This window comes from Fringilla coelebs (assembly GCF_963513975.1).
Source record: "Fringilla coelebs genome assembly, chromosome: 8".
NCBI lineage: Eukaryota > Metazoa > Chordata > Aves > Passeriformes > Fringillidae > Fringilla > Fringilla coelebs.
This window is the reverse complement of record NC_140066.1, coordinates 6,771,020-6,785,609: the sequence shown is the minus strand read 5'-3', so window position 1 is coordinate 6,785,609 and position 14,590 is coordinate 6,771,020. Positions and strand designations below refer to the sequence as shown.

General features: G+C 43.2%; 1 protein-coding gene across 5 annotated transcripts in view; it reads right to left on the bottom strand.

The window, feature by feature from the left end:
- Positions 1-6,467, bottom strand: part of JMJD1C (jumonji domain containing 1C) — a 159,603-nt gene extending 153,136 nt beyond the window's left edge. For 3 of the 5 annotated variants that reach the window (XM_084210621.1, XM_084210622.1, XM_084210623.1), the window contains exon 1: positions 6,110-6,467. In XM_084210621.1, the coding sequence (XP_084066747.1) occupies positions 6,110-6,250 (141 nt within the window). In that variant the 5' untranslated portion in view covers positions 6,251-6,467. The remainder of the gene's footprint in view (positions 1-6,109) is intronic. The other 2 variants (XM_084210625.1, XM_084210627.1) reach the window with 2 other exon arrangements.
- Between the last annotated feature and the right edge of the window lie 8,123 nt (positions 6,468-14,590).

The window sequence follows — 14,590 nt, the reverse complement described above, 5'->3', positions numbered from 1 at the left end:
TATTCTGAACCTTCTCAAGCAGGTTCAGAGATCCTGGAAGGCGCACAAGAAGAATGGCTTCTTATAAAACAGCTGCTCATTTCTTACAACTCTTTATGATGGCTAGGCCATGCTTTCAGATAGCTCTGAAGATTCACACAAAGTTCCAGAAGAACAATCTGAGGTAATGCAAATGTGGAATAGTACCATATTTATACACAAAACGTATAAAAGGCAAAGGCAATTTTTTTATTAAGAAAATATCTAATATCTCTTCCTAAGAGCCTCCTGAAAGATTTAACTACAGGATAAAGCCTTCCTTTTTCCATACTTTGTCCACTGTTGCTTACTTTGTAACTAGGCAACAAATTAAACGGTTCATCCCTAGCTCAGGACACCTAAACTCTCTTTGCAATCCCGACATTAAAACAAACTTTACTCAAAATCCATGAGTACAGGTACATTTACTTATTGATCTACATCATACTCAGGTTTCTTTTAGTAAGAGAAGTGAAGAGGGAAGGGCAGAGTATATAAAGCACTGAATTCTTGCAGTCAATTTCATAGGACTACTCCTCTGTTTGATCTTTTTGTCAAATTACTATGAGAGAGATAGTCCTTCCTGAGCTATCTCTGGAATACAGATGAGGTGACATTCACAGTCACAGGATGACAAGTTTGACCTTACTAGAAACACAAAAGGAAATAGGAAGTTTTCTTTTACAGTTTAGCCAAAAAAAGACTGCCCAGCTGACACAAACCAAACTTACAAGACTCTAGTTGGCATCAACACTGATAGAGACTAGCAGAAACAACTGAAAATGGCCTAAATCCCTGTCGCATTTTGAGCTTCTCCCACTCCTTTCAAACCAGATTCAAAATACATCCTACAACATTCCTTCATTCAGAGGCAGCAGTGATGTGATCAACTCTGGCATGTCTTTAGTGTCATCTCCAATAGCTGAAGGAAATAACGTGACAGAATCCTCACCAACAACTTGCTCTTCATCTTTAACCCAGATGCTAGTATAGAAACACAGAATTTTTAAATTCCATTAACCACCAACAAGCTGTGCATGACTAGTTTGAAGCATATTTATTTGTTTACTTTCTACAATAATTCTACTAATGATTTTTCTGTGTCTTCCAGTTTATGTCAAGGCTAGCAAGTCAAAGCTGCAAAGCACATACTTCAATAGTAAGGAATGAAAAAAGATATTTCATTTTCAACAGACCAGCTCAAATATGTTCAAAAAATTAACACATGCACTTTCTCCTTGTAATACTATTTTAGCAAAAGGAGAACAGAGGACAACGTGCAGCACACTGCTCTAGAAATTAATATATGGCAGAAATCAAGTGTAACCTACAGAAGTGCAATTTTGTGCCTCTATGACAAAGACAGATCCCACTCAAACTTTGGGAATGCAGAAGCAGGAAGATGAAAACAATTAGAGTTTGTAAAAAGACTAGGTAAGAGCAGCTCCACACACAGTGAAGGCAAATTCAACTTCATCATTTAGTGAGAAACTAATCAGGGTATGGAGTACTTGTCTAAAATATATTTTACTTTCCAATTATCCAAAATTCTTTAAAATTATTTTCATATTAACTGTAACATAGTAGTGGTAAATTTTCATTACATTTTGCAAACTTCCATTTTACTTTTAAGTGGAGGCAAATTCAGTTAAAACAAATACATAATCTGCTGATATTCTCTTCAAGTGGCTTCACCAGACTTATTGAATTTTTAGCAATTGCCTGTTTGTAAATTACCAAATATGAGATGCCAAAAAACTACAATTCGACAAAAGTATTAGTGTATTGTTTACAGCATTACATCTTACTGACTTTACTGTAAATAAAAATCACACAGCTGCTTCAAATTATCATTAATATTTAGGCTTTTATGAAGAGTATCTGATATGGTGATTTATTGCCACAATATATTTCCCTATGCACAATTATTAGATGTTAGTCTGCCCAACATAATGCATTAAAGACTACCAACTCAATTTTTATGCTGTCTTCCAAACCATGTGCATCATGGCAGAAAAATTCATGCATCAATAAACACAAACTAACAAATTACCGAGATTTCAGTATTTTAAAATTAATGAGATATTCCTTTATTAAGAGTCGCACACTGTATGTTTAAAAGTTCACTTCCATTTTCTCTTTCATCACCACATCAAAGGTTTACAACCTATGGCCCAGAAAGCAATTCTTATGGGACAGTAAAGACCAGGGAGATCATATGGCACTGACTCCACCTCTTTCCCCCTGGCCATTTCTTTATTTGCCCAGAGTTATCACTGTAATCAGAGCAGCACACAAGCTTTTCCAGGCAGTTAGAAGGAAGGAAAAACAGAGCTCCCAGTTTCCTCTAACAACACTTGGTGTGAGGCTGAAAAATAGTTATGAATTCTCTCAATGGCTATAAACACACGCACACGTACACACACAAACACATGTATCGAACTTCTGTCCTTGCTTTGATTTTTAAATAAATGCTTTGCATGCAACAACAATGTCCAAGAAAGAAAGATCAGGAGGTCTAACTTACAAAGCTCAGACCATGAAAACCAGGAAGAAAACTCCTGGATTAGATTTTCACCATTGCACACATTATACCTGTAGGGCAGGTGTTTACAACATCTGTAAGCATTACAGGATGACTAAGAAATAGACACAGCTTCCAAATCCTGGCATGGAGGATCTCATGTAATGGCAAGAGCCTTCATATTCCAGGAGACAAATAGAACTCACAACCAGTGCCAGCTGTTCTCGCCATATTCCCCACTGGTGGTGAATTAATAGGAAAGCTGAGAAAGACAAAATTTCCATAAAGCAGTGGGAGAAAAGATACTTTGATAGTGTTCTCTTTCTTTGTAAAGAAATACATTATAAAAAAAGATCTTACATATCAGCTATATTGCAGTCATGAAAAGTATAAGGAAAGAGTTATTTAATATACTTTTTACTTTATTTAGTACACTAATGGAGTAGGGGAGACCTAGCAGGAGGAAAACACTAGACAATTGAGTTATTTCCTACGTTTTCCTACCAGGACAATAATTTCAACTATGAAAATAATAATTAATTTAGCTAGAAAAACACAATCATGAAACAAATTTAGCAGCATTCGAAAACTGGCCTGTTGATTTCCCTGCTCAAAGGTGGAGAGCAGCTAGTCCAGCCTTCAGGTCTGGAGTTCCTGATTTACTGAGTAGTTCTGTTTACAGCAGAACTAATGAAGCTCAGTTTCCTCTGGATTTGCTCCTATAAGCCCTGTGGCCACTTAACATTAATTACATCAGTTGCCTCTAAACTTGCCCACGTCTCCTTGAGCTCCTGCACCCCATAAAACTCCCCATTTGTCCATATATTCCCACAGGCATGCACTGAGGCTTGCTCTCGCACTTCCATTAATGCTCAGCTCTTTGTCATGCCCTTAAACCCACCTTCTGATTCCATCAGTTCCATCACCTATCTCTGAATGGTGTTAGACAGACAGCATATGCTGCAGCTGCTTTCAGGCTGGGTGCATGCTGGCTGGCCAGCTGGAGTTTGCCTCTTCACTTCCAGGAGAACACCAAATGCCATGACCTCCTTGCTTTTATGGTTTTTTGGGGAGAGGGTTCTCAGGTGTCAGCTTTCACAGACTAGGGGAAGGCAGTCTTTCTCAAACATCTCCCTGTTCTTAAACTGGTTGAAATTGACTGGGGGGCTTCACACTTAGGAAGAAAAGACACAAAGTCAATGCAAATAGCACTTCCTTCCAAAGCCAGGATTAGGAGGTAACTCAGTTCCAGCCGGTTGCAATTCACATTGAAATACCCACTCCTGTCCTGTGGCTCAGGGCAGCTTCTGCATTTCTCATTCATCCACCCCACTTTTGTGGGACCGGGAAAACACGAAATTGACAAAAAGTCAATTTCAACATTTTTATACTGCACCCTGTGGGCAGCAATGAAACTGTCAACAAGAATTACTGCTTCACTCCAGTGACGGGGAGCAGAAGGGTCTGGGAGCTATTTACAGGGATGGCCACCTCAAAACAAAAGCCATGGAAGGATAAGAGCAGTAGTTACTACAGCTAGGACAGCACACACAAAACAGGGCTAACAGAAAAACGTCCTTGTCCTTTGCTGGGGGCAGGGGAAGAGGATCATCACATTAGCAAATATCGACTAACAAGAAGTTAATGTTCATTATAAATGCAGAAAGAGAGTCTAACCTGCAGAAACTACCTGTTGCTTAAAGAAACCTTATCATTTTTCCCTCTATCCACTTCTTTGTGCTTTGGGGGCAGAGAACACATAACACAAACCTCAAATGCTGCACTTTAAAGAGGGCAATGATGTTCCAGTAGTTAAGTACTACTGCAGCTCTTTAGACCTAGAAATTATTTTCAAAACCTTCCCAGGCTTCCAGCACTCGTAGGTGACTAGGAGTGTATGTACATAGCATAATGCAGTGCTGCGCAGCTATCTTGAACACCAGAAGGAATATGGCCACGTTAGCACTGCACTGCACCCAGGCTGAAATGCTGGAGCATCCATCCTGCTTCTCAGGTAGTTTAGATCTATGCAAATGGTGCTTCACTACAACACAACAACAATAAGCATACCCTTAGTCATCCTGCCTCAAAACCCAGCTGTAACGTGACAGTTCTTCCTTAAATTACCAAGAATTGTAACGAAAGAGCATCTGAAGAGAAAAACAGACACCAAAGTCAAGAAGAGGAACAAGTTTTTACCATCGGCAGCATGCATTTAACAAAACAGACACAGCCCCTGAAATGCCTTTCTCTCTTTATGTCAGCTCTGCCCCTAGAGTTTACAAATTATGGCTCTGACTTGTAAATGTTAGTAAATACCTCCTTAAACCTTACTCAGTCTTTCCATAACTGTATATAGATTCTAGAGACTGCCCTGCAAGAATAACATCCAAAATAGGTTCTAAAAATAAAGTGTTCTAGACGATTCTCACATATAGCCAAAGGCTGAAAACACAAACCATTTCATAAAGAAGGGCATGAACTTGAATTATGAGCTTGAATTCAAGGGCTCCTTGAATTATAGCTGGAGAATGGGAAAAAATCCAGAACAGCATGCCAAAAAAAAAACCAAAACAACAACCAACCAAGAAAACTAACCCAGAATATAGCAAAAAAAGTAGCATCTCAAGTCCACTTTCTGTTTTTGAAACAAAGCTTGAAGTCTGAAACGAACAAAACCAAGAGTTCTTAATTCTGTGATTCACACTTCGAACTAAGCAATCGATAATCTCTAATACCAGGCAATTGTTTGCCTGATGAGTTTGTAAAAAAGGCAACATTCCACCCCGCTCAGTGTCGGGCTGTGAACGCCTCCCCCTTGCCAGCAGCAATATGGATTGCCCAGAGCAGTCCGGTGATTCCTTTTTTCAGCCTACGTAATGGCCATTTACATAGTCGTGATATTTTTAAATGTGCTTCCAGAAGCACTAAATGACATAAAAACATGGCAGGAGACAACCACAGAGGTAACACAGCACTCCTGTGACTGCGGAATTCACGAACAATATAACGACGAAGTCCGGGGAGCACAATAAAACTCCATTTTACAGATTATGCATTCAGAACACCAAGCCAAGGAAATCCTGGCCGTGTTTCCCCCCCACAGCGAGAGTGTGTCGGAGCACAACAGAGCACACACATATCCTGGCTCCTTCGCTAACCTACACGTACATTCCTACACCCCTTAGGAAAACAGTGACAGCGGGCATGAAAGGAAGGGAAACAATGACATTCTTTTAATAACAACGTTCACCAGCGTGCTGGACCCAGTCGGACAGTGCTACGCGGCGGCAGTTCCTGCATTCCCCTGGATCAGCCGCGCTCTCCCCCGCTGCTCCAGGGGCAGCCCGATTGTCCCCCGGTGGCCAGGCCGGGCACCGGCCCTCTCGCACCGCGGCTGCACGGCCGGCGCACGGAGCGGCCGCGCACGCCGCGAGGATCCGCACCTGGCGCCAGCCGTGACCCTCGGCTCCACGTCACTGTGCCCGGCCGGGCGCGGGGCTGTGTCACGCCGGGCCCGCCGCCCCCCGCCGCAGCCCCCGGGCCGGCCCGAGCCGCGGCTCTTACCGCCAGGTCGGGGCTGTGCGAGTCCCGCTGGGACACGGCGCGGATGACCCCAGCCCGCCAGCGCCCGCTCTCCGGCGGTTCCTCGCCGCCGAGGCACAGGAACCGCTTCCCCACCAGCTCCGGCCGCGTCTCCACCGCCATGGCCGCCGCCGCGCAGGCACCGCACCAGCCGCCGAGCCCGCTGCTCTAGGGGCCGCGCATGGCGGGCGTGGGGCGGGGACGGGCGCGGGGCTCTCGGGCTCACAGCGGCGGGAGGGTCGGAGCCCCTCGGCCGCGCCGCCGCCGCCACAGCCCGACACAAACACCGAGCGAGGGGCGGGGGCGGGCCGGGGGTGCGCGCGCCCTCCCTCACCTCCTCCCTCCCGCGCGCGCCCGCCCGCCGCGCTGCGGCCCCGACCACTCCGCCCACGCAGCCCCACTGCCATGGAGACCGACGCCGCGCGACGTCTCCCTCCGCCAGGCAGCGCGGGGCTAGCGGCCGCAGCGCGGCAAAGAGTCCGCGGGCGCTGGAGTGGCACCGGGACGCCGCGGGGGCTCGTCCCGTCGCCCCCTGCCCCGCCCCGGCCAGGGCAGCACGACCCTCACCTGCCGCCCCGCCGCCCCCCGAGCGCAGCCCCGCGGTGATCTGACACTGGCGGGGTACCCCGTCCTTGCCTCCGGTGCCACGGCGGGAGCTCCGGCACGGCCTCTCCGGGGTAGAAGCGGCTGTCCGTCTTCCGCGGGGTAGCTCATGCCCCACTTAAGGTTCACCACTCCGAGAGTTCATTAATGTACATAAATGTGCAAAGGTGGGGTACCAGGAAGATGGGACCAGGCTCTTCCCGGTGGCACCAGGCAATAGGACACGAAGCAACAGGCAAAGCGTTGCTGTGATGTGCTGGAAGTTCCATCAGAAGAAGAGAAAGAACTTCTTCACTGTGCCAATGAGACTGGAACAGATTGTCCAGAGAGGGTGCAGTCTGCCTCGCTGGAGGTACTCTAGACGTGTCTGGACACAACCCTGTGCCATGTCGTCTAGGACAACCCTGCTAAGCAGGGAGGTTGGATCAGGTGCGCCCCTGTGGTCCCTTCGAGCCTGACCCATTCTGTGATTCTGTGAGAGCCCAGCTGGCAAGGGTATCCCAAGAGCCAGGCATCAGCATGCTGATGTCCCAGCCCTCCAGGGTTTGGGAGAGCCAGGACCACGTCTGCCACCTGCAGCACCTTCTAAAGTCAGTTTGCTGGGAAGTTCAACAAAGACACCCATCCAATCCATCCACCTTTCCCTACCGCAAAGACTTCAGAACTCCCCGGGAATGTAATGTCAGTTTAATCCCTCAGAGACTTTTAGGGACAGAACACTCCAGCTGTAGAAGACACTGTTGAGTTCTGTTGGATGTCAGCAAACAGTGCATATCCAAGAAGTCAGCTCAGAGACTCACAGGGAGCTGAGAGCTTGGGCTGCAGCACCTGAGGAGCCACGCAGGCACGTTCTGGAGCAGTGGCTATGGGTTTGTTGTTCTTTCCATGGTTCCCGTAGCCACGCTGTGGTAATGCCATGTTTGCATTGGAAGAGTTTTTTCCTTCACGTTATCTGGAGGTGTAGCTTTCCTGAACTTCTGCCTGCCTTTACTGGTATGCTTGCCCTCAAGAGAGCAGGTTAATGATCTCTCATCTAGCACTAAAAGCAAATTTGAATAGTGCATTTTTGAAAAATAGATTATGAGGCGAAAGCCATAAATCAAGATTGCCAACTTCTCACATTCCTGTATATTTTAGTGGAACAAATAACTTCTGGTACAAGAGAAGTTAATTAACAGAAAACAAACAAAAAAAGAAATCAATTCATCATTCAGCATGACAAGTTTGTTCACAGGATTAGAATAATTTACAAGATATAACATTGATACTGGAACCTATAGATGCCTGGCATCCCAGGCTGGAACGGATGGAGCTGTGCTCTTTACAAGCTGCAGAAGCACAACCTTAATGCATTTGAGCTAAATGAGATCTTCATTCATGTTCCAAAGTAATGCTACAACCAACAAAGTTGTACTGCAGTCTTGCAGAAAGAACAAAAATTATATAAGTACTGGGCAGTTATCCATAAAGGGTATAAGGAGAAGTTACAAAACTGACTAAATAAATATTAATCATATCAAAGTTCTTGTGTTCATTCCCTCTTGTTTAATCAAAGAGTAATTTGAGATATTATTGAACTCTTCAATTAAATGACATTAATGGGCAATAAAACATAAAATATACCCCCAAAAGCCAATTTACATGATTCTAATAGACTGAACTTGTGAATTTATCACAGAATAACAAACTGTTAAGAATCAAATATTTTTAATTTGTTCCAAAAATTCATTTCAAGGCACTGACACTAGAATTTTGTTTTAGTATAGATTAGAATTCACAGAAGGCTATTGTTCAATGCAAAACCATTTTATAGTTGTTAATCACCTGAAAATATCAGTAAGATCAAGTAACATTGACACTTAGGTGGCAATTCCCATGGTTAGCTGTCAGCTCCCAGATGCCAGGTGAGATGGGCAGGACTTTGCCCTGCTCCCCACAACACCACTGTGCTGGACCAGGAGGAGACAGCTGAAGGGAAAGCCTTGACATATTGTCTCCCCAGCAACCCACATCTCAGCTCTTCTATCTTTCACTTATTCAGCTTGGAGCAGCTTTTTTAACCCATACGTGCTTTAGGAAGGTCAAATTTACTATGTTCAGATGGATCAGCATAGGAAACCCAGGGGTTGCTGGACATTTTCCACCTCCAGCAACTTATTTTCTTGGTCTCTCTTCACTTATCCATTTCTCCTTTGCTGCTTCCTTCTCTCCTTGTTTCTCTGTGAAGAAACTGGGAGAGCACTAAATGCTCAGGATATGGATAAATCAACCATAAATCAACTTAGAACCTCTGTCTTCAACAAAACAAAGTCATGGTGCTGGGGTCAAGGCCTGAAAAATAGCTTAGACACTAACTTTTTAAACAGTGTGTGCCCTATCACACTCCAGTAGGATTTCTTCCTTTTTCAGAAGCCTTGCAAGCATCAAACCAATACATTAAGTCCCCTTTCAAAGCAACACCTCCCTTATTTGTTTGATAAATATAAAGGAATATTGGAACTGAAAAGTAAAAGCATTAAAATTCACAGGATTTAAAGGATTAGGGATGTTATGAATTGATGTATCTTCTGAAAAAAGTGGCATAAGGAAGCCTATTCTTGTAGATTACTCTGAAAAGACCAGAGGAATCATCGTCCTGGAGCTCAGGAGGAACACCCAGAGCCAGAAACCCATAGGCAACAACAAAATAGAGCTGACGCCTTCAGGCTTCAGGTAGAAGTCCACAAAAAATTAAAGCAAAAAAGCTCTAGGCTGAGCCCCAGGGAAGGAGAGCTTCTCTTGGGAAACAGACTGTGGACAAACTCACCTCTCCCTGAAAGCGTGCACATTGGTTAGGTGCAAAATCAAGATATTTACTGACAGCTTTTACTAACTTCTTGATTGAAATGCAGCACAGCCTGTACTAGTACTAATTGCACCTTCTCCATACAGATAAATACCAAATTTAGAAATTATTATTTCCATTTCACAGGAAGGAAAATCGAGAAAGACAAAATGACTTGTCAGTGTCACCACTCTTAAGCAGAATTAATATTGAAGTAATTCTTTCTAAAATATGTGTTATATACTTCTAGATCTATCTTACCTTTCCTTAGCACCACCAGTTTCCATCAGTTTCCTCTGAATTCATAATTCCTTGGAAATTTAGAAAGCCACATTTAATGTTTTCCAGTATTCAGCAGCAGGCTGGTTTAAGAGTTTCCTAACTTTAAAATTCATAGCCAAGAGAAAATTTTTCATCAAACATCAGTTATTTCTGATACAAAGCCAATTTTGATTTCCAAGTGTCTTATCTTCTACAGAGAGTCCATTGGCTTTTCTTAATGCATTCTCCTTGAAAGCACAATTATTTGAGTGGTGAGGAAGTCCTTGAACACTCAATGGGACATAGTGGGAAGGTATGATTCTTTAAAGACAGCTATTTAATGCAGATGCAAAGGCTGCATTGAACACCTGGAGGTACAAAAGCGCAAGAGAGTAAAAGTTGTGGTTTGTGGCATTACCTCCCCAGCTCTACCACTAACATCCTGTATGGTGATCTATTGCATCTCCAGCTGTCTACAACCCCTCTCCAGCTGGGTCTGTCAACTGACCACTCCTAATATTTTCCTGTGTCTTGGCTTTCAGAGTTGTAAAAAATTTACTGCTATATTTACATTGCAGGTGAATAGAGCACCCCACTGTATCCAGGTTTCATCCTCAGGACTTCTTTAACCATTCTGGCTGTTGCTACAGCCCACAAAAGAGGAAGATTTAAGTTTACTGCATTTGTGAATCACTCCAACCATATCTGCAAAAGAAAACATCGTCTTTCACAGGGTGCCACTCCATCAAGGCTGACAACAGCAAGGAGCACTACTGAGCCTCCATGTGATGTTTCACAGTCAATTTATAGCCTAGAACAGATGAACACAACATATTCCAATTCCAGCATTTCCTTCTGTTCCAGCTAATGAGATGGCACCAAAAAAAGGTTGAACAATTTGAATAAACATAGCCTTCAATACATTCTCTTCCTCAGAAGTTTGCTGATATCTTAAGATATCAACCTATCCCTATACAACCCCTGGCCCCCATCTCCTGCCACTCTTAACCACTGCCTTACACTCGAGTCAGTAAACAGAACTCCTGGGTACCCCACATCTGCTTTAAATACACACTCAGCCAGCTCAGCCCAATGAGGTTGCAGGGGCGGGTTCTGCCGAGACCTGGAGCTGCTGAGATGTGCTCACCCTTGACCCTGCCCCGGGACTGGCCGACTCCCTCCTGCTGGGGCGGCACCACCTTCACCCGCAGCCACTGTTTTCTGCAGTGCTTAAATGCAGCCTGAGGGTAAAGCATCACTAGACCAGCACTACGCCTCGGTGTAGGACAAACAGTCCCTCCCCCCGCTGATGGGTTTACATCCTGTAGAGGTAAAATGCAGAGGGTGGGGGAATAGAGATAACAAGACTCTCAGTCTCCACCTTTACTTAAGGACTTACTTTCTAAGGTGAAAAACTGCATGGCCCTGCTTTGGTCTTGTCAGATAATGTCTCCAGCTAAAACAACTTCTTTGAATTTGTTTGGAGGAAAATGCTCTGAGTTTCTTCAAGGCACAGATGGAAGATGCCATTTCTACTGGTCATTCAACCCAGGTGCAAGCATTAAGAGCAAGGATGATTCACAGCAGCAGTGGTGTAACATTTTTGTGGCCATTCTAGCAATGCTAGATTTCCACTCGAGTTTCTTTCCTGCTTTTCATCTTTCTGCTGACGCCAGCAGCCGATGCCAGCTTGAGGCTTGGCTCTTTTCAAGAATCAGACTGAGCTTTAGGCATATCAATCAGCCCATAACAGTTCTCCCACAACATACACTATAATGCCCAGAAGACAGAACAAGAACTGAGAACAAATTTTTATTTAGTTGAGGGAATCCACCTACAGAATAAAATGCCAGAAGAGATCGAGCTTACTCAGAGCCTGAGCAGCCTCAGTGCTGCTGATGGTCCTCCTGAAAGGGCCTACCTTACCTTAGGCTGCTCCCAGCTACAATGCTCCTTTCTCCTGTTAATCACTCACACATAAAACCTGAAACCAATCACTCTCTAAAATTAATTAATCACCTTCCCATAAACCTTTGCTTCCAGTGGTGCGTCTTCCCCACTCACACCCAGGCTGTATAAAGGTCAGTCAGTAGAGACTTTTTCTGCTGCTGGGGCAGCATTAACTAGAAAGATAGCTGAGTGTATAGAAGTGTAGGTTGCTCTCACATGGGCTCTTGGGGCAGCAGCTTTGTAGATTATCTTGTGTGTATTTTTACCTAACATTAAGTGCTTGGTTATTGCTATCTCTATGTTTTTACAATTAGTGGCTTTTGAAGGTTAGCAGATGGGTAATGCTAAAAAGAAAATCCCTGAAATAACGAACAGCCATGTGAAAGCAGTTATTGCTTCTATGTCAGACTTCTATCTCAGTTTTAAGATGTATTAAAGTTTCCCAGAATATTGTAGAGGAATATCTGTGTTGGATGAAAGGTGTTTAAGTAGATAATTTTATGAGTAGATAGTGTTAATGATAAAAAGAGCAGGTTATATTCAACACTGAAATAAACTTACAGATCTTCTTTGAATTAACTAGGAGGTGGGTTGAGTTCTTATCCTCACTGGAGATCTCTAGGATATTGTGTAGCGAAGATAAAAGAAGGGAAAATGTACAACTCTATCTGGCTAGAGTTTTCTGCCTCCTGAGTTGTTAAAGGTCTTCGTAGCACCCCACACATACTGCATTGAAGCACTTGGAACAGAAGTTCTATAATCTTATTTCTATTCTGTACATAAATTTCTTAGTGTTTATTTTAAAACTTACAAGGTATTAAAAAAAAAAAAACAACGATTAAGAGCTCTACTGGTGCTGCAGTGCTGGAAGCTTCCTCCCTTCTGAACCTCTAGCTTCTCTATGATTTGTGTTGGGGTGGTGCCCTCTTCAAAAGCAGGGGCTCCTGTTAACAACAGCTTTGGCCTGAATTTACTTGGATGTTGGTATTGCTTATCCTGACATAACCAAGGCGGTGATGGTTATGGTAAGGAAATGGTTTACAATGCTGCTCTACAATATGCACAATAAAAAACAAATGGGAGACTTTGGGCCTTAGAAAAGGTCTGAAGCTGAGGTAAGAAACAGCCGATTTCAGCTACCATTAAACTGTAATATATGACAAGGCTCCTGATGCTCGTCTGGGGAAGAAAAAATATTAACAGGAAGATGGTTGAGCCTTTCTGAAACTGAGGTAGGAAAAAAGTTCTTAATGGCTTAAGAAAAAAAAAATAGTTACTTTTTCTTTTTGAGATTTCTGTAACATCTTTTCTCAGCCTCATTTACTACTCTGCTATCCAAATTCCTTTGCATTTTCTTAATGCAATTGTAGTGTTTCCCCCATATCTTTATCTCACCAAGTATAATTGTTTGCCAGTTTTGTCTAAAACAGTAACAGTGCATATCACATGGTAAGCACTCTTTAACGAACTTGTCTGATGAATATTTTTATGCCATGCTAGTTCTTTCTTCCTGCCAGCAAATTGTCTGCCAATTGGCTTACAACTGACACACAGGTTTCTTTCCTGTATTACAGCTGCCTGTCTTGTTGAGTTTCTGTATCAGGAAAGGATAACAAATTAGTGTCAGCTGTGTTCTGCAATTCAGTAATAGCTATTATTTAACAATATTTATCTCTTTGGTAAGGGTTAGGTCTTTATATTTCATAGTGTTGTCTGGCACAGGGTGTAAACAAATTATGTTACTGATTCTGTGCTGATCAAGCAGTGGTACTTTTGTATTTTTCCTGGCACTGTTATCCCAATTAAAACTATCACAAATTTTCTACTCAGCCAGTAAGTTCTTTGATTAATTTCCTGTTCTCATTAGAAGTGTTCCAGAGTCTGTCTGTCACATTTGTTCAGACGACATTCAAAATTGACCCTATAAAGGGAATTGATTTAAGTCTGCCCTTACTGCCAGAACTGTAATGAAACATTACATCTTATAATGACAATCTGAAAAGGCACAAACCTACATAGGCATAGAGATGAGAAGGGACTTGCATGTCTTCTTGGATTTAAGAGCAGTAGATTGTGTTTGGCTGTTGCTGTGTCATTTAATTGAATGAGAAGGTTGTCTTGGAGTCATGAACTAGATGAGGCTGGAAGGAGCCTCTGGACATTGTCTAGTCTGACCCCTCCCTGCTCAGAGCAGGGCTACCTACAGCAGGCTCCTTGGGGCCATGTCCAGCCAAGCTTTAAATATTTCTTTAAGACTGGAGACTTGAGTCTCTCTGTGCAATCTATCATACTGGAAAAAGTATTTTCTTAAGTTCAAATGGAATTTCCTGTATTTCTGCCTGTGCTCATTGCCTCTTGCCCTTTCCCTGGGCACCACTGTGAAAAGGTGGCTCCTCTATTTTGCCTTTGAAAAAAATTTCAGCAACCACTTGTATAAATGGTTGTATTTGTAAAAATTCCAGCTATTTGTATAAATAACACCCTGATTAGTATCAAGTATTTATTAGACTTTTGTTATTGATTTTGTGGCACCAAAGGAATCCAATTCTCTGTCCTCCATCTCCCTAAGTTACCTTCCACAGATTCCCATCCTGGACGTGCTGCTTCCTACATTTGTGTCCTTGCTTTTGTTCCTGTAGTGCCTACTGGAAAAGGCAGAAGCAGAAATTGGTTCTTCTTGCCCAGTTGGCTGAAGTTCAGCCAACAGAAAATGTTTGTCTTCAGTAAATAAACTCTGAATGCAAGCACCAGCTACTCTAGTGTACAAACCAGGGAGATGTTTTTCTCACTGAGGTAAGTCCCAATTGCAGGTAAAACTTAGACAA